This window comes from Polypterus senegalus, chromosome 3 (assembly GCF_016835505.1).
Source record: "Polypterus senegalus isolate Bchr_013 chromosome 3, ASM1683550v1, whole genome shotgun sequence".
In the NCBI taxonomy this organism is placed as follows: Eukaryota; Metazoa; Chordata; class Cladistia; order Polypteriformes; family Polypteridae; genus Polypterus; species Polypterus senegalus.
The window spans coordinates 291,095,914-291,114,922 of NC_053156.1; the positions used below are offsets into that span (position 1 = coordinate 291,095,914).

Consider the following 19,009-nt stretch of genomic DNA (forward strand, 5'->3'; position numbering starts at 1 on the left):
CAGAAGTTACGAGGGTGTTGTTGTTAGGTTGAACGGTGGTGTCAAGGAAGCTGACTTCTGTTTTTGAGTAACTCAGCTACAGCTTTATGTTGGGGTGAAAATAATTATATTCATTATGAAAATGGAGGAGGTCCTTTTCACTGGTAGTCCCGATTGTGAAGATGATTTACGGTATTGAAAGAAGTGATGGGCAATCTCAAACCTGAAGTGCTACAGTAAGCACGGACCTTCATGGTAGCCAGTCTGACAGCAGCCAGTGATGAATGTGTTTGTGTTTTTTAAAAGAGAAAAATAGTTTTCCAGAAAACAGTAGCTCAGGTTTTTGTTTTTCAGATGAGATTTTTCTCCCACATCACCAGAGACTTGCTAGTTGGGATGGTTGGGAGGATGCGCTGATAACGTACTACTACACCCACCACACGACGAACCACCTGCCTAAATGATGAACTTTTCATGATTTTCAGACAGCGAGTGTGGGTGGGTGTGTCCATGAATGGCATCCTGTCCAGGGACATTTCGTTTCTTGCGCCCAGTGCTACCAGGCTGAACCCTGAACTGGATTAAGCAGATTTTTGTGAATGTTGTGCAGTGTTAACCACATCACTCATTTGCGAAAACACCAGCGTCAGTGATGGGTATTAATTACTACTTCACTATTCATGCCAGTGTCGGCTCATTTGAAGTTCACTGTCGGAAAGAAATCTTCAGCTAAGAAGAGAACGGTGATCTCAGCATGACGCTCCTTTGTGAATTTATATGTGGGACCAAAATAAGATAATACATTAACCATGGGATCCAGTTAAGCAAGATGCTTATTTACATGAGGATTTTTGTATGAGGATAGCTGGATTTTCCGGAATTAAAACTTGCAGCAGTCACCCAACGCAATGCCAATTTATTGATATGGTTGTTCTCTCTCTCTCTCTCTCTCTCTCTCTCTTTCATTTTGTAGACAGTCCAATTTGTACAGGGAATTTTTGTTGAAAAATATGATCCAACAATAGAAGATTCTTACAGAAAGGTAAGTCCGTGGTGATCTGAGCAAATCCTTTCAGGCAGTAATCTAAATCCATCATGTCATTCTTAACAAAGCTTTTCATTTCTCTTGACACAGCAAGTGGAAGTTGATGGACAGCAATGCATGCTGGAAATTCTTGATACGGCAGGAACAGTAAGAGTTTTATTTATTTATTTATAAGCATTTTTTTTTTTTTTTAGTCTTATAGGAGTTGATGCTTTTTCTCTGCTGGTAAACAACTAAGTAGAGACATTATTTCTGTGTCTGTTTAAGGGTGTTATTTTGTCATTCAAATCCTCACCATCTGCAGAACTTCAGTCTCAACCCCAAATTCTGAAAAGAAAAACTGAACAGGTCAACTCTCTGCCATGTCCGTGTCCTTTATTCTCCTTGAGGCGACTAACACCAATGGAGTTTGTCACTTCTCTTTATTGTCAGGCTTCTCTGTATTTCTGAATTGAGAATGGTCCAAACCTGAAAATATTAATCAGTGTCCTGCAGATCCATCCATCCATCATCAAACCCGCTATATCCTAACACAGGGTCATGGTGGTCTGCTGGAGCCAATCCCAGCCAACACAGGGCACAAGGCAGGAACAAATCCTGGGCAGGGCACACACACATGCACACACACGCACATACTAGGGACAATTTAGGATCGTCAGTGCACCTAACCTGTATGTCTTTGGACTGTGGGAGGAAACCGGAACACCCTGAGGAAACCCACGCAGACACGGGGAGAACATGCAAACTCCACACAAGGAGGACCTGGGAAGTGAACACGGGTCTCCTAACTGCGAGGCTGCAGTGCTACCACTGCGCCAACTTGCCACACTCCTGCAGATCTTTTTTTGTTATTTTAAATAAATTTGGAGTAAGGTAAGGTGATACTGCAGCTAACATTTTTTTTGCCAACTCTTGGTCATAGGGTCTGTCTGCTTTTGTTGCGGCCCATTTGACACACCTTCTGTGTACCTTTAGAACTTCACAAAAATCTTTGACAAGATCAGGCCATCCAGACCAACTAATCTCAATAGTCCTTTCCAGTTAATTCCTCCAAAACCTCATGAAGTCGAGTTTTTGAATGCCCCTAGAGTCCTACTGTCCACTGCACTACTTGGTTACTTATTCCATATGTCTGTGATTCTCAGGGTGAAGACAAGCTTCCTATTATCTGTGCAATATTTACCCTCAGCAAGTTTCCAACTATGTCCCTATGTTCTTGTTGAACTCATTTTAAAGTAAGAGCCTGGATTCACGGTGCTAATTCCTTTTTGTTATTTTAAACATTTACATCATATCACCCCTTAATTTCAGTTTGCGATCACTGAAAAGGCCTATTCACTTTTCTCCCGACTTTTTCTTGCACGGCTAGGTCTGTTTTTTTTCTGTAGCCCGGAGACCAAAACTGAACACAGTACTCCAGATGAGGCCTCGCCAGTGTTTCATAAACCAAAATTGCAGTCTATACCAAGGGTCGCCAACTCTGGTCCTGGAGGACCACCGTGGCTACAGGTTTTTAGTCTAAGCCCTTTATTAACTAGTGACCTGTTTTTGCTGCTACTTAACTTTTGAATTAATTTTAGTTGAGTTGTTTAAAGATTTGTTCTCCTGAATTTCTTCCTCGTTCCTCTGAATTGCTTCGTTTCTTTCCTTAAATGGCACCCACACAGAAAATGACATGTGAAGTGAGTGAGCCAACAGAAGACCAACTAAGTCAGGGCCTCAAACTCCAACCAATTTCACTCCAACCAGCTGCTTAATTAGGTGCTCATTCAACTTGTTCTTTAATTCCATGGCTTGTTGCTGCTCTCATGGTGCAACAGCAGACATTTCTGAAATTTTTGATTTTCTCTTTTCTAAGTGAACTGTTCAAATGTTTTGTGGACCTGAGCAGATCAGCATTCCAGAGACCTTCAACTTTCTTTATTCTGAGATATTGTATGATGGACACAGTTTGCTGGTCATTTGGTTCATTTTGTATCTCATTGTTTAGCGGCTAATTAAGGAAAAAGAAACAATTAAAGGGGTCTAATTAAAAACCAGGTCACAGGGCTCCAGACAGGAGAAAAAAAATTTGGGATCCACTGGCTCATAAACCCAAAATATTTAGGAGCCAAATGCTTTTTTTGGGAGCCATAATCTCTACGCATGCCAAATGTGAAATAAACAAATATTTCCCTGTATTGTTTGTTTGTTTCTTCGATCTACCTCACACTGCCTTTCTTTTCTCCTATCTGAGCTATTTGACCTGCCTACTAGTGTCCTCTGCAAGGTCTTATAGATAATAATATAAAATAAAGTTAAAGACAATAAAGTCTTTATCTAATCTATCTATCTAATCTAATAATAACAGAAGAATAAATGACACATAAATGTGAACAGTGCAAATGTTTACTAGTAAGCAATACTTCAAGTCCAGAGTCTTATACACAACATGTGTAAGGAACACTACAAATACAAACACTGAAAATGTCTTACACATAACACAAGAATTAACACAATAATAAACACTAGCCAACCCGACGCCGTATAATCAGGCCGGTTTTTTAATGATTTTTAAGCACAGGGAGAAGAAAATTAACATTTGAAAAATCGTAAATGTAATAAATCAGCAAGAAAAGCAACATTGTAACAATGCACAGAACGAACCAACACACAATCATCCGTGACTGAAAACTGGCGGACTGCCATCGCGTTTTCTCCTCCCAGATGGAGGGATGTGGGTGGACGGCGCTCGGGCGCACTGCCTGCTCATGTGCCCACCTCCAACTCGTCACTCGAGTCGTTGTCGTCTTTGCACAGTCCAGATGCACCTGTGACTCACGTAGACTTTTCATTGCTCTGTGTGCTCTGGTTTTGGCTGCTTTTCTATATATATATATATATATATATATATATATATAAATCCACTAATTGCTGTATGTAGCGTGTAAAACAGTTTGGTGCGCGTGGTCGTGCATCATAACTGAAAACTCGGTTTTTAAAGACTGCTTACTTCATTGTGTTTTAACCTCCGTTGTAAAGGATTGTTTTAAGGATCCCATGGGATACCCCTCGCAAACCGTTTTACACACGAGAAACATGCCTCTATGAACAGTCAACGTGGCTCGGAAGTGCATGTGGCCTCTACGACAGACAAATATAAATGACGCCGTTTTTTTTGTGTCATCGTGTCCGAGTTGGTGGGCGTGGCTCTGCGAGTTGTCGTCGTATCCAATGGTCTTGGAGTTGGTGGGCGTGGCTCCTCCCTGCATGCGCCGTAGGTGTATTACTTGTCGGCGGCTTAGTGAATCCACGCCCCTTCCGGCATGCTCTCCATGGGTGTCTTGCCTTAGTGAATTAGATATATAGATTATAAACAATCATTTCTGAAATAATCATTTCACAATGAGTGTACAAATATAAAGAAATGAATTCATCTTCAAGTTCACTGTCGTCACTTACCATTACAATGTCAGCATCATTAGGCCAGCCAGTATACTTTGGTCTGCGCTTTTTTTTTGCTGGCTGACAACCAGCGCTTTACACTGGGCTCTGGGTCAAAAAGTTCAAGTGTCGGGCCCTCTGTACTGATCCTTACCAAGTCTTCCAGTGTTTCTACACTTAGGGAGTTGCGCATCTTTTGATTTTATTCTGTTTTGTGTTGAAAATCCTCGCTTGCACTGAGCTACAGATATCGGAAGCACCAGCATTATTTCGACTAAGTGAAGCAGATTTTTAAAATCTGTACAGAAAGGCTCCTTGCTCAGCCTCACTGTCCATAGGTCACCGTAAGTCTTATCCATAAACTGACCCTTCACTAATATGTTCAGCATTAGCCGTTCCTTCTGCACAGCTGTGACATCACAGCCATTGTTTGATAAGAGCTCCCTGTACCATTTAACAAGTGTGTCTATCTCACACTTGCCATAGCTATCAATGTCCTCTGGCCATGCATCATGAAAAAACACTGAAAATGACTCGATGATTTCTGATCCCTTTGAATGTCCGTGCTGTGTAACACTTGACATCATGTTTGCAAACCTGATCTCCAATTCTTTAACAGTAATGTCAACTGTTTTTTCAATTGCGGCCTTTAGATCACTTCTGAATGTGGCCTGATTTTGGGGGCCTTTCAGTTTAACATTTTGGAAGGTTATGACTGTGTGGCTACTTGCAGCCCTCTCATTCCTGCTTGTTGATGGCCCTTCCTGTTGCACTGAACCTTCAGGCTGAGAACCTATGTGCTGTAAGAATTCCTGCAGCTTCCCTTCTCTCAAAGAATTTTCCTTCAGTCCTTTAATTGTTACCACACAGCCCACAATTGCAGCAACTGTCTGAGGAAGTATATGAGAATTTTTTTTGAAGTGTAAGGCTGAGCTTTGAGACCTCTGGAAAAAGGTCATGTAAAAAGTGACAAAAGGCAACGAAAGACAGGCTTTCCATTTGCTGAACAATGTGTTTGGCTCTTCCCTTTATGTCTATGTTTTTGGACATGACTGCAAGGTGCTCCATATGATGATGCACAGCAGTGTACTGCTCCTGACCTGTTTCACAGTCCGAATGGAGAAAAACTGAGAGTGCCCGATAAATGTGTGGCAACCAGCGCTCAGTTTTTACTGCTTATGGGTTTCGTACTGTGCATCCTAACTCTGCTCCTATACTCTGCTTGCTTTTGGGACTGAAATGATACGTTCTCCACACTAGTTGTAGAAGGTTATAAACTTTTTCAATCATTGGCACTGAGCTTTGTGTGTTTAGCATTGCCAGTTCCAGCCGATGGGGTAGACAGTGGAAAGACAGAGCATGTTCACCTATCTCTTTTCTGAAAAGTGCCCCCTATTCCCCCCGATGCACCCATGTTCACGCTTGCACCATCTGCTCCAAAAGCACTCATTTTATGTACCCACCAATTTGGGTTGGTTGGGTCAGCATTCTGAAGCAGTGATTTAATGGTGTTTTGAATCCCTTCTGCATGATCATAATCAATCTCAGCCAAACCTACTGGATGAGTCTTAGGGGTTCCATCAGATACAGCATACCTACAGTACTCTATGTGATGACATTGCCTTTCCCTGAGACATCTGTTCCACAATCAGTTATAACAGAGATGTAGTTTACCTTTAAAGCTTCTTCCAGCACATTACTACTTAAATCATCTGCAATGCAACCTACAAACTCTGCACATGCTGTACCATTATCATGTTTTTGACACATCCATGCCATTCTTCTTCATCGGCAGAATTTGAAATTTAAACTTTGTGAATGGTATTTCTTCCAGTGCAATCATATATGCTGCATTGAATTTTATTTTTTAATTCTTTCATCTCATTTTCTGTCACTTTCTCACAAGCACGCTGCACAGCCTTTGCTATGGGGATGTCACAAGGAGCAGACCTTAGCGATCACACAGTCTCTGGCATTCTTGTGTTTCTTACCCTCACCGTGCTTTTTCACAGTTTCCTTTTTAAAATGGCTCGTACCACAAATGAATTCTGTCTTACCAGCAATTTCTTGTCCGGCTTGTGCACAAAAGCTGCAGTGCATCTTTCCCTTGTCATACCGTAACCAAGCGAACTCCTGTAACCAAGCCGCTTTAAACTGTCTTCCAGGCGTCGGAGCCGCGGGCGCAGAAGACTTTGCTAACGGACGGAGTTGTCATCCTTTAATAACTGTACATTTCCGGACACCGGTGGCTGTACCTCAGATAACCCACTGACTGAATTATCTTCGGTTCGTTCAGAAGTAGACAAAGCAGGATTTGGATTAGTGGGCATTGAGAAAAAGTCGGAAATTTTTCGTTTGGCTATTTTGCGTGTTACATGGAAACTTAGAACATTTTGTGTGTTACGTGAAAAGTTAGGATGGAATTCGAGGAGTAGTCATGGCCCGATTCTCTTCAATTTCAGATCCCTATCCGCAACAGTTAGCGAGATGACGTTTGAAGCAGAGTGGGCGTGTCCGATGATACCTCGCTTCGGTTTGACTTTAATCACGTGATAGTGTAATAGGAAAGGCAGATGCAGGCTGAGAGTGTTCGCACATAATTAGAAGCCATTTCTGCTGCTTTAAATTTAAAACTTTTCTTAGATTGAGGGTCACTAAGAAAAGGGTTGGAATGAAAACCTGCAGCCACGGTGGTCCTATTGATTTTGATCTATGCTTTGGGTGGGTGGTGTGCCGAAAGTTTCTCTTCCATCTCCATCTTCAGCTTCCTAGCAGATGCTTGAAGTTTTTTTTTTTTTCCCCAAAATAGACTGATACTTGGAGCTTCTTCATAATTCCATCCACCTTGACTAAAGACCCCTGTTCCAGCTGAAGAACAGCAGCGCCCCCCGCCCCCAAAAAGCATAGGCTGTCTCCTCCATACTTCACTGTGTGTTCTTTGGATGATGTGCTCTGTTATTTTTTTCTCCAAACATACCTTTTGAAATTCTGGCCAAATAGTTCAACTTTCGTCTCATCAGACCAGAATATATTTTTCCACTTGGTTGAGGGAGATTGGGTAGACCTTTTGGCAACATTTAGCGGGGCTTGGATTTTTTGTCTTTCTGAGAAATGACTATTGCCTTGCTGCCCTACCTCACAACCCAGACATATGAAGAATATGGCTGATTGCTGTCACATGCAGGGAACAACCAGTATTTGCCCGAAAATCCTGAAGCTCCTTTAATATTTCTGTAGGCTTCTTGGTAACCTCCCTGACCGGTTTTCTCTGTGTTTTCTCATCTGTCTTGGAGGGATGTCCTGATCTTGGTACAGTCACTGTTGAGTCATATTTTTTCCACTAGTTGATGACTGCCTTCACTGTGCTCCATGGGATGTTAAATGCTTTGGATACTTTTTTGTACCCCTGTCCTTATTGATGCCTTTCAATGGTGAGATCCCGTTTACGTTTTAAAAGCTCTTAGCAGACTGCCATGGCTTTTGGAGTGTTTTACAACCAAGAGGATATCCGAATAATCCATCAGGAACAGCCAAACGTTACCTGAGCTCAGTCAGAGCCTCGGTGTTTACTGGCTACAATCTGAGATGATGAGACTTCTTGTGATTGGTTGATTCTGAATGCAGACATATCCTCGATTATTAAAAGGGGTCTGCACACTAATGGTACCAGATTTTCAATTTTTTTTTCTTTTTTCACTAAACAGTTTCTGATTTGTTTTCACCTTCTTTGTATTGATGGCAACTTTGCCAGAAAGGTGGAATAAGTTCTGGCACGATTTATCTTGGTTTCATTTTTTTATTACACAAAATCTGTGATTTTGGCAGACTTTTTATAGCCACTGTATATATGCATTTGCCGTGCAAAATTGTGCTCTAAAGTTAAGATTTTTCTGTTAATTTTAAAAATATCTTTACAATGGAGGCAAATGGGGCATCACCAGGAAATAAAAGCTTCAAAACTCTTACTGCACTCATCCAAGACATTTGTCACAAACTGCAATTACAATTTTGAACAAAAATACCAATATTTTGAATTTCAGCCATTGTAAAAGAAGATGTCTGCTGCTGTCTTTCGTGGTAATCATTCACCCTCATGGGGTGTGATTTCCTTTTCAATGACCAAATCGTAGTCTGTCTGTCTATCTATCTATCTATCTATCTATCTATCTATCTCTCTATCTCTCTCTCTCTCTATCTCTCTATCTCTCTATTATATAGTGCCTTTCATATCTATCTCTCTATCTCTCTCTCTCCCTATCTAATTCTCTCTCTCTCTCTCTCTCTCTCTCTCTCTCTCTCTCCCTATCTCTCTATCTATCTTTCCCTATACTGCCTTTCATATCTATCTATCTCTCTATCTCTCTATCTATCTCTCTATCTATCTATCTATCTATCTATCTAACTCTCTCTCTATCTAACTCTCTCTCTATCTAACTCTCTCTCTATCTCTATCTATCTATCTCTTTCTCTCTCTATCTATCAGTGCCCTTCATCCATCTATCTATCTATCTTATGTATGAATGTAGGAAATGTAAGCCTGGCCATTGCACTAATACCTGGTATTGCCCAAACCCACCACCACCACCCCAGTCAGAATCATCGAGAAGGTGTTTCCTATAACTGTCCACATGTTAACTTGCTGTGTGTGTTTTATTTCCTCTCTATTTATGGCATTGCTTACTCATTTTCTCATCTCGCCGACACCACAAATAAGCACTCAGTTCAATTCATTGGCTGGTGGCTCGGAGTGCCTACACAATTTTACGACCACAATTCCATGGCAGGAACACACTGTACATCATCTGCCCCACTTCTTCTCCTCCTGTCACTCTTTCTTTTTTTGTTTCGCCCCCTCTGGTCTCCTTAGCTCCTTTTCAGTCATTTGTTCGACTTCACTTTTGCACACCACTGGTGGATTTTCACTATGAACGGTCCCATGGATCCAGAGGTATTCTTTGAAATTCCAAAGCCGTTATTCCTCCCTGGCCACTGGAGGAATCTGCTCCTTGAGCTGTGCTTTATTTTGAACGAATGGTGAAAATGTTGCCTTTGAGGTTACCGGCCGAAGCCTCTAACTTGGATTAGAGTATTAGAGCAATTGTGACAAGAACAGGCCATTCAACCCAACAAAGCTACTTTTCAAAAGTAAGATCAGGCTGAGATTTTAATGTCCCTAAATTTCCACTGTCTATCGCATTATTTGGTCACTTAATCTTTGCTCTGTTGTTCTCTGTGTGAAGAAAAACCTATCATTTGTGTGAAATATGCCTTTAACAAGTCCCCATGTGTGTCCCTGTGTTCTTGTTGATGAATGTTATGTTATGTTTACCAAAGGAAAAAATGAGCCAAGTATGTTTTTTTCAACAAGGAAGAAAAACAAGTGCTGTAAAAAATTCTATTCTTTTTCCTGTGGTTGTTAAGTCCTCCAGTATGAACGCCTTATGCATCCACAATGCTAACCAATGTCTCCCTTTTTCTTTCTCCCTGATAGGAGCAATTTACAGCAATGAGAGACCTGTACATGAAGAACGGGCAGGGGTTTGCGTTAGTATATTCTATTACAGCACAGTCAACATTTAATGACCTCCAGGACTTGAGGGAACAAATCCTCCGGGTGAAGGACACAGAAGATGTAAGTGCAACCGAGCAGAAGAAACTAAGGGGGCTCTGAGTAGAGGAAAAGTAACCGGCATGCGAACCCCAAGCTTGACTGATGAGCAGAGTGGCAGCTGGTGTGGCATGAAATTAAAGAGCAGATGGTACCTTTCATGGCGCACCCCTCCATATTTTAGTAAAGCCTATTGTTAGAACGTTTTGGTGATAAAGTGATTTAAAAAGAGAGGGAACAATGGTTTTTTAACCCTTTGAACCCTGCCCTTCCCAGCAATTTTGAACTATTTTGAAAGTTTTTCAAATTATAAAATGAAAATGTTATTATTGCATTACATTACCAAAAGTGTTGGGATGCCCGCCTTTACACACACATGAACTTTAATGATTTCCCATTCTTAATACATAGGCTGTAATATGGAGTCGACCCACCCTTTGCAGTTCTAACATCTTCTGGGAAGGCTTTCCACGAGGTGTAGGACTGAGTGTGTTTATGGGAATTTGGGACCAGGAGAGCCTTTGTGAGGTCGGGCACTGATGTTGGATGTGAAGGCCTGGCTCACTCGCTCGCAGTCTCCGCTCTAATTCATCCCAAAGGTGTTCTGTCGGGTTGAGGTCGCTCAGGGCTCTTATCTGTGCAGGCCTCCACACCAAACTCGCTCCTCCATTTCTTTACAGGCCTTACTTTATGCACTGGTGTGTGCGTAGTCATGTTGCCATCTCCAAACTGGTCCCACAAATTGTCCAAAATGGATTCCTATGCTGAATCATTTAGAGTCCCTTTCACTGGAACTGAGGGGCCAGGCCCAACCCCACACCACTAAACTGTAAACTTGGCACAATGCAGTCAGGCGAGTCCCGTTCTTCTGGCCAGAGTCGTCCATCGAATTGTGTGATTCGTCACTCCAGAGGACACATCTGCACTGCTCGAGAGTCCAATGGCATCTGGTGGGCTTTAGACCACTGCATCCGACGCTTTGCATTGCACTTGGTGATGTCAGGCTTGGCTGCAGCTGCTCGGCCATGGAGACCCATTCCATGTAGCTCTCTCTCTTGAGCTGTAGCTATTGACACTGCAGAAAGTTGGCGACTTGTGCCCACCTCAGCATGCGCTGTCTCCCCGCTCTGTGATTTGGCGTGGCCTACCACTTCATGGTTGACTTGCTGTTGTTCCCAGTTGCTTCCACTTTGTTATATTACCACTGAACGTTGTCCGTGGAATATTTAGTAGCGAGGAAATTTCACAAATGGACTACTTGCATGATCATATGATGGTAAGCCACAATGTTATAGCAACAGATTGATAAGTAGAACAAGCCGTATTGCTTTCAGTCTCGCCGCTTTCGTAATTTTTCTACCATCCATTATAAGGACGTAATACCAAAACTGCACATTTGAGTGATTTGCTTCAAAACCGCTTTCAGTGCAAGAAGTCATGCACAAGAAGACCACTCGTGATTTTCACCGTCTTCCTATGGATTGCCCCACATCTTTCCTGAACTCCTTCTGACATGGTGCTGCCAGCAGCAGGGCCCAGTGGCAGGTTTGGAGTTTGACAGCACTTGCCACGCCGTAATGCGCCCGTCCTAATGTGGTGGGTGAAGGCGCCTCCCATGGAGCAAGAGGGCAAAATCTGTCATGGCCTGCATGGACTTGTGGGCACTCGCCAAGCCTCGATCTTTTTGAGTTAATCGTCCTAAACTACAGCTGAAATCCTTTTCCGTTTTCTTCTTGAAATCTTAGAGAGCAAAAACAAACTGACCTGCAGGTAAAAACCCAGTAGCGTAACTAGACAGCGGTATGTTATGTGTGTCGTCTAATTTAGAGAAGGTCGATATTCCAGCCAGCCGGGTTAGGATGGCAGAGCCGTGTAGCGGCCTTTCAAGAATCGAGGTGAGTAACAGCGGTGTACGCTTAGGCCATTATGACATCAGATAGGATGGCCGTTACTCTGGCCATTCTGGTATATACCACCATGCGGCTGGTGGCCTGCTGGGTTCAAAGGGTTAAGCCGTCTTTCCAGGTAAGCTACCTCTGTAAGACTTGATTGGATTGTCGGACATGTCTGATGTTTTGTTTTTCCTGACTACCTCGCTACGAGGTGTTGTTTTTTTACACCGTCATCACGTTCTGTTTTTTAACTCGCCATTTTTCTTGTTTTTAAACCTGTCATCTTTTCCACTTCACCTAACCCTCATTGTGTGCAGACTTGTGTAGTGATACTAACTTGATCCCATCTTCCAGATGACTTTTCAGATGATTTGTACTTTTTTTTTTTTTTTTTTTGCATTGCCTCAGAGTTGTTTATTCGAACCCGGCCCACTTCCCCATAGCTGAGACCAGTGCGGTCCCAATGTTTTGCTCTCTTAGTGCAGCTCCCGCAATGTGACTGCCGAGGTGGCTGCTGGCCAATGTTGCTTAACTCGGTTGCCTTCTTTTTGCTTGCAGATGGTCATATAGGTAAGGAAAAAGCTTTCTTTGCCCCCATTTGTATTTATTTTGCCTTCTCTGTTGTTGCAGTCTTTTGCCACACTCTGCTAGCGACCATTCAACATGCGCTGCACTCTTCCGGCACTCCCATCTACATCTAAAAGATCTCTCTGCTCATTTCCATCTGGCCACCTTCCTGCACAACTTTGCTTGAATTGGTGACCACTGGGTCCCTTGTCTTTCCTCCAGTTTGTCCTGCACTTGCATCCTTCTGAGTTCTGATGGCTTTATCTGCTGAGCACCTCTAGTTTGTCACCCACCTTCTGAGTGCCCGTTCTGCAGTCGGCTGCTTCTATTACTAGAAATGCTGTTTTTTGCGTGTGTCACTACCTGATATTATTTGCAATAAGTGGAGAATGTTTGTTGGGGTCCCATTACATCATGTTTGTAATAATATTAATAACTAGGGGGCTTCGCTCACCCACCCCCGGGGTTGTGCTTCAAGCTAGCCACGTCACGTCTCTGCTGCTCACGTTGTGAAGGGCTGAACACAAGCTAAAGACGGATCGGCTGCTGGACGGATTGTTGCTACTGAGCTGCGTGTTCTGCTTGTCGCGCTGCGCGTTGATCGTTTAAAAGCCTGTACAGCAGCTGTCCTTTTGTCTCATGGGACGTTAAAGTGTCTCCGAGAAATTGTAAGTAGGGCATAACGTGGAAGAAGTCTTGCGGGACTTCAAAGTGTCTCCCCGAGATGATCACGTCTTGACCCAAAATAATTTTTTATAATAAATAATATTATTGTAATAATAATAATAATAATAATAATAATATATAGCGCTTTTCTCGCTACTCAAAGTGCTCAGACAGAGGGGAACCACTTCAACCACAATCATTGTGCAGCGCCCACTTGGATGATGCGACAGTAGCCATTATTGTGCCAGTGCACTCACTGCACTACCTACAGTGGGTATAGAAAAGAATCCCCCCCTTTTGAAATATTCCCATTTTTTGTTTGCTTTACAGCCTTAAATAAAAACACACAAACCAATATTTTTTCCAGCTTTATTTACGCAATGCAATCTAAAACATCCAAGTGGAAGATATCACAGCTAGAGTTCTGAAGAATTTCAAAAAATCAAAAACAAGAAATCCTGAGATGATTAAAGGAGCCCCCCTCCTAAACCCCATCAGGTGTCCGTGCCCCCCATTTCCATTGCAGTTACTGGCTTCCTTCCACCTGTGATCAGTTGTATTCCATGAGATTAGTGAAGCTGTTCCCGGTCCATTCATTCCCTTGCTTGGTGGTGCAACTGACAGGAAACAACTAACTATGGGTGGCAAGACACTTTCAAAAGATCTCAGGGATGGAGTTGTGGACAGACATAAGGCAGGAGATGAAGACAAAAACATCTCAAAGGCTTTATCAATCCCAAGGAGCCCAGTAAAGTCCATCATAAAGAAGTGGCAAGTGCTTGGTACTACTAGGACCCTCCCTGGACCCGGCCAGCCCTGAAAACTGGATGGAAGAGCAAGGAGGAAACTGGTAAGAGGGGCTACTGAGAGGCCATTGGTCACTTTTAAGGAGTTACAGAATTTAATGGCAAAGAGTGGCCATTATGTGCAGGTGACAACAATTTGACAAGCGCTCCACAAGGGTGACTTGTTCAGGAGGGTCGCAAGGAAAAAAGCCACTTCTGAAGAAAGGCCACATGATGGCTCGTTTGAGCTTTGCCAGAATGTACCTTGAAGATTCTGATGTCAAGTAGAAAAAAGGTCTTCTGGTCAAACTATTTGGCCTCAATACCAAATGGTCCACCAATGCAGCTCACCATCCACAACACACCATAACGACAGTAAAGCATGGAGAGGGGCAGCATCCTATTGTGGGGGTGTTTCTCTACCGCAGGGCCGGGGCTCTCGTTAGGGTAGAAGGAAAAACGGATGGGGTGAAATCCCGTCAAATTCTTGAGGAAAACCTGCTACCCTCTACCAGAAAGTTGAAGATGGGCAGAATGTTCACCTCTCAACATGACAACGACCAGAAGCACACAGCAAAACTGATCACACAGAGGCTGAAGGAGATAAAAGTGAATGTCCAGGTGTGGCCAGTCAGAGCCCAGACCTAAATCACACTGAACATCTGTGGAAAGATCTGAAGATACCAGACCACCAACGCCCACCATCCAATTTGACCAAACTTATTAAACTGTAAAGAAGAGTGGGGGGCAAATGTTACTCAATCTAGATGTGCAAAGCGGACAGAGAAGAACCACAACAGACTCAAGACTGGCATTAAAGCAAAATGGGGGTCAACAAAATACATTGACATGGGGGGGGTGATCCTTTATTAATCTCAGTAGGTCTTGGTTTTGATTTTTTATCATTTTTCTGAACTGTAGCTGTGATAGCTTTCACTTGGATGTTATCGGCTGCACTGAGTATGTAAAGCTGGGAAGAAATATTGGTTTGTGTCTTTTACTTTAAGGCTGTAAAGCAAAAAAAAAAAAAGAAGGGAATATTTGGAAGGGGGGGATTCTTTTCTATACCGACTGTATGTGGCGCTTTTCTCGCTACTCAAAGTGCTTAGGCAGAGGGGAACCACCTCAACCACAATCATTATGCAGCACCCAGTTGGATGATGTGACAACAGCCATTATTGCGCCAGTACACTCACCGCACATTACTACCTATGTGATGATGAGGTGGTGAGAGAGACAAGGGGATGATTAGGGGACCAGAATGACTAGGCCATGAAAGGTAATTTAGCCAGGACATCGGGTTACACCCTACTGTTTTCGAAAGATGCCTGGGGGTCTTTAATGACCACAGAGAGTCAAACGTGACAAACATGGCTCACAGATATTTTGGGGTTGCTTTGCTACCTCTCTGGCACTGGATGCCTTGATTGTGTTGATGGCATCATGAAATGTGAAGACTACCAAAGAGCTTTGGAGAGCCAGCCATGTGTAGGGCCCAGTGTCGGTAAGAAAGCTGAGTCTCCATCAGAGGTCATGGGTCGTCCAGCAAGACGTGCAGAAAGCGTGCAGAAATGGTTGAAGACAAAATGCTGGAGAGTTTTGAAGTGGCTAGGAATGAGTCCAGATGGTTGCACAAAACAGTTGGTGTGACACTAAATATTAAGTCGTGTGTTCCAATCATTTTGGCCAGTCCATTTCTTGAGATCTGTATGGAATGAGATCAGATTTGACTTCTTTTTTTCTTTTGTCCTCTGCCTTTTCGTGGTGTTCAAAAGCAAAGAAATCAACATGCATATCAAGACCAAAGCATATGTACAGTTGCAACAATTTTCTGAAAGAAGTGCAAGGGGGGGGCAAATGTTTTATTTAGACCCTGCGTTAACAGTAAATTGCTAAACCTTACGTTAACACACATACAGCTGGTAAAACGGGGCATAAAACAAATTGAGACAATGCCACGTTCATTGTAACTGAGCTAAAAATAAAGTAGGCCTCTGGTGGGACCACCGTCTGCTATACTGAGAGTGTCGCAGCCATGTGAAAAGGTAAGTGCACCCCATGAAATGTTGTTTCGTTTTTTGTGTTTTTTTTTTAAACATATGTGGACATATCAAGATTTGATCCTTGTTTAAATAGTATCTACAGATCAGGGGTCTCCAACACATCGCTCGCGAGCTACCAGTAGCTCACCAAAGGGTTAATGAATCCTACATAAATTTGAAAACTCAATAAGTCAAATTAGAGGTGGGCGATCTTTCTAACAAATCACATCACAATCCTTTTAACACAAAATCACGATCCGCAATTTGAATTGCAGTCTGTCTTTTCAATGTGGCGTACAGTAATCCCTCCTCGATCGCGGGGGTTGCGTTCCAGACCCCCCCGCGATAGGTGAAAATCGAAGTAGAAGTAGAAACCGTATGTTTGTATGGTTATTTTTATATATTTGAAGCCCTTATAAACTCTCCCACCCTGTTAACATTATTAGAGCCCTCTAGACATGAAATAACACCCTTTACAAAACAACAACAACAACAACATTTATTTCTATAGCACATTTTCATACAAACAGTAGCTCAAAGTGCTTTACATATTAAAGAATAGAAAAATGAAAGACATAATTATAAAAAATAAATCAACATTAACATCGAATAAGAGTAAGGTTCAATGGCCAGGGGACAGAAAAACAAAAACTCCAGACGGCTGGAGAAAAAATAAAATCTGTAGGGATTCCAGACCATGATACCGCCCAGTCCCCTCTGGGCATTCTACCTAACATAAATGAAACAGTCCTCTTTGGATTTAGGGTTCTCACGGAAGGGCTTGATGATGATGATGGTCACGTAGACTTCTTCCTTTTAATCCGTCCATCATTGTTGGAGCATCATGAAGCTTTGAGTAGGTGGAGGTGGCAGGCCACCACCACAAAGAAACCGGAAAAAGAAACAGAAAAGAGAGTAGGGGTCAGTACCGATTTTAGAGCCACCATGAATAGTTGTTATGATGAATTGAACATACAGAGTATCAGGATTAAGTTAAATTACGATTAAAATGAAGTTATAAAAAGGCCATGTTAAAGTAATGTGTTTTCAGCAGTGTTGTAAAGTGCTCTACTGTATCAGCCTGGCGAATTCCTATTGGCAGGCTATTCCAGATTTTAGGTGCATAACAGCAGAAGGGCCTCACCACTTCTTTTAAGTTTTGTTCTTGGAATTCTAAGGAGACACTCATTTGAGGATCTGAGGTTACGATTTGGAATATAAGGTGTCAGACATTCCGATATATTGATTATTTAAGGCTTTATAAACCATAAGCAGAATTTTAAAGTCAATTCTGAATGACACAGGTAACCAGTGTAGTGACATCAAAACTGGAGTAATGTGTTCTGATTTTCTTTTCCTAGTTAGGATTCTAGCAGCTGCATTCTGCACTAGTTGCAAACGATTTATATCTTTTTTGGGTAGTCCTGAGAGGAGTGCGTTACAGTAATCTAGTCGACTGAAAACAAGCGCGTGAACTAATTTCTCAGCATCTTTCAGTGATATAAGAGGTCTAACTTTACTTATGTTTCTTAAGTGAAAAATGCTGTCCTAATGATCTGATTAATATGTGATTTAAAATTCAGATTACAGTCAACAATCACCCCTAAGCTTTTTACCTCCGTCTTGACTTTTAATCCTAATGTATCCAGTTTATTTCTAATAGCCTCATTGTATCCATTATTGCTGATCACTAAAATTTCAGTTTTCTCTTTATTTAACTTGAGAAAATTACTATTCATCCATTCTGAGATACTAGTCAGACATTGTGTTAGTGAATCAATAGAATCGGGTCATCAGGTGCTATTGATAAGTACAGCTGTGTGTCATCAGCATAGCTGTGGTAGCTCACGTTGTGCCCTGAGATAATCTGACCTAACGGAAGCATGTAGATTGAGAATAACAGCGGACCCAGGATAGAGCCTTGTGGAACACCATATTGGATATCATGTGTCTTGAGTTGTAATTCCCACAACTAACAAAATATTTTCTCCCTGTCAGGTAGGATTCAAACCAATTTAAGACACTGCCAGAGAGGCCCACCCATTGACTAAGGCGATTTCTAAGAATGTTGTGATCAATGGTGTCAAATGCAGCACTCAGATCTAAGAGGATGAGAACAGATAAATGGCCTCTGTCTGCATTTACCCGCAAGTCATTTACTACTTTAACGAGTGCAGTTTCTGTGCTGTGATTTGTTCTAAAACCTGACTGAAATTTATCAAGAATAGCATGTTTATTTAGGTGGTCATTTAACTGCATAATGACTGCCTTCTCTAGAACTTTACTTAAGAAGGGCAGGTTAGAGATGGGTCTAAAATTTTCAAGAGCGAGGGTCAAGATTATGTTTCTTAAGTAGGGGTTTAACTACAGCAGTCTTAAGACAGTCTGGGAAGACCCCAGTATCTAGTGACGAATTTACTATGTCAAGAACATTATCAATTAGCACGCCTGATACTTCTTTGAAAAACCTTGTTGGTATCGGGTCAAGGACGAGGTGGAGGGTTTTAATTGAGATATTATTTTTGTAAATCAGGTAAATCTATCCTAGTGAAAGAGTTTAATTTGTTTATAACAGGATGTTGGGGTTTAGGGGATCCTTAGTGTTGGGGAGATATACTATGTTATTTCTAATATCATTAATTTTTGATTGAAAATACAGCGACAGCCTCACAGGTTTCACTGGAAGCACTTAGGAGGCATTCCTTTGAGCTACCTGGGTTTAGTAGGCGATCAATTGTTGAAAATAAGACTCTAGGATTACTAGCATTGTTATTTATAATATTAGAGAAATAGCGTCTCTCAAGACGGACAGTGTTATTGTATTCTGTTATTTTGACTTTTAGTATTTCGTGGTGGATAGTAAGTTTACTCTTCCTCCATTGACGCTCAGCTCTACGGCATGTTCTCTTTAAATCAGACACTCTTTGGGTCTTCCATGGTATACAATGCTAGAAGATTTTTTCACTGTCTTTTCAGGTGCAACTATGTCAACAGCAGCTCTC

At 42.1% G+C, this 19,009-nt stretch overlaps 1 protein-coding gene across 1 annotated transcript in view; it reads left to right on the top strand.

The window, feature by feature from the left end:
• LOC120526306 (ras-related protein Rap-1A) overlaps positions 1–19,009 on the top strand; it is a 118,057-nt gene that overhangs the window by 86,631 nt on the left and 12,417 nt on the right. The window contains exons 3-5 of the mRNA XM_039749435.1: positions 953–1,021; positions 1,115–1,171; positions 9,939–10,079. Coding sequence (XP_039605369.1) covers positions 953–1,021; positions 1,115–1,171; positions 9,939–10,079 — 267 coding nt within the window. The remainder of the gene's footprint in view (positions 1–952; positions 1,022–1,114; positions 1,172–9,938; positions 10,080–19,009) is intronic.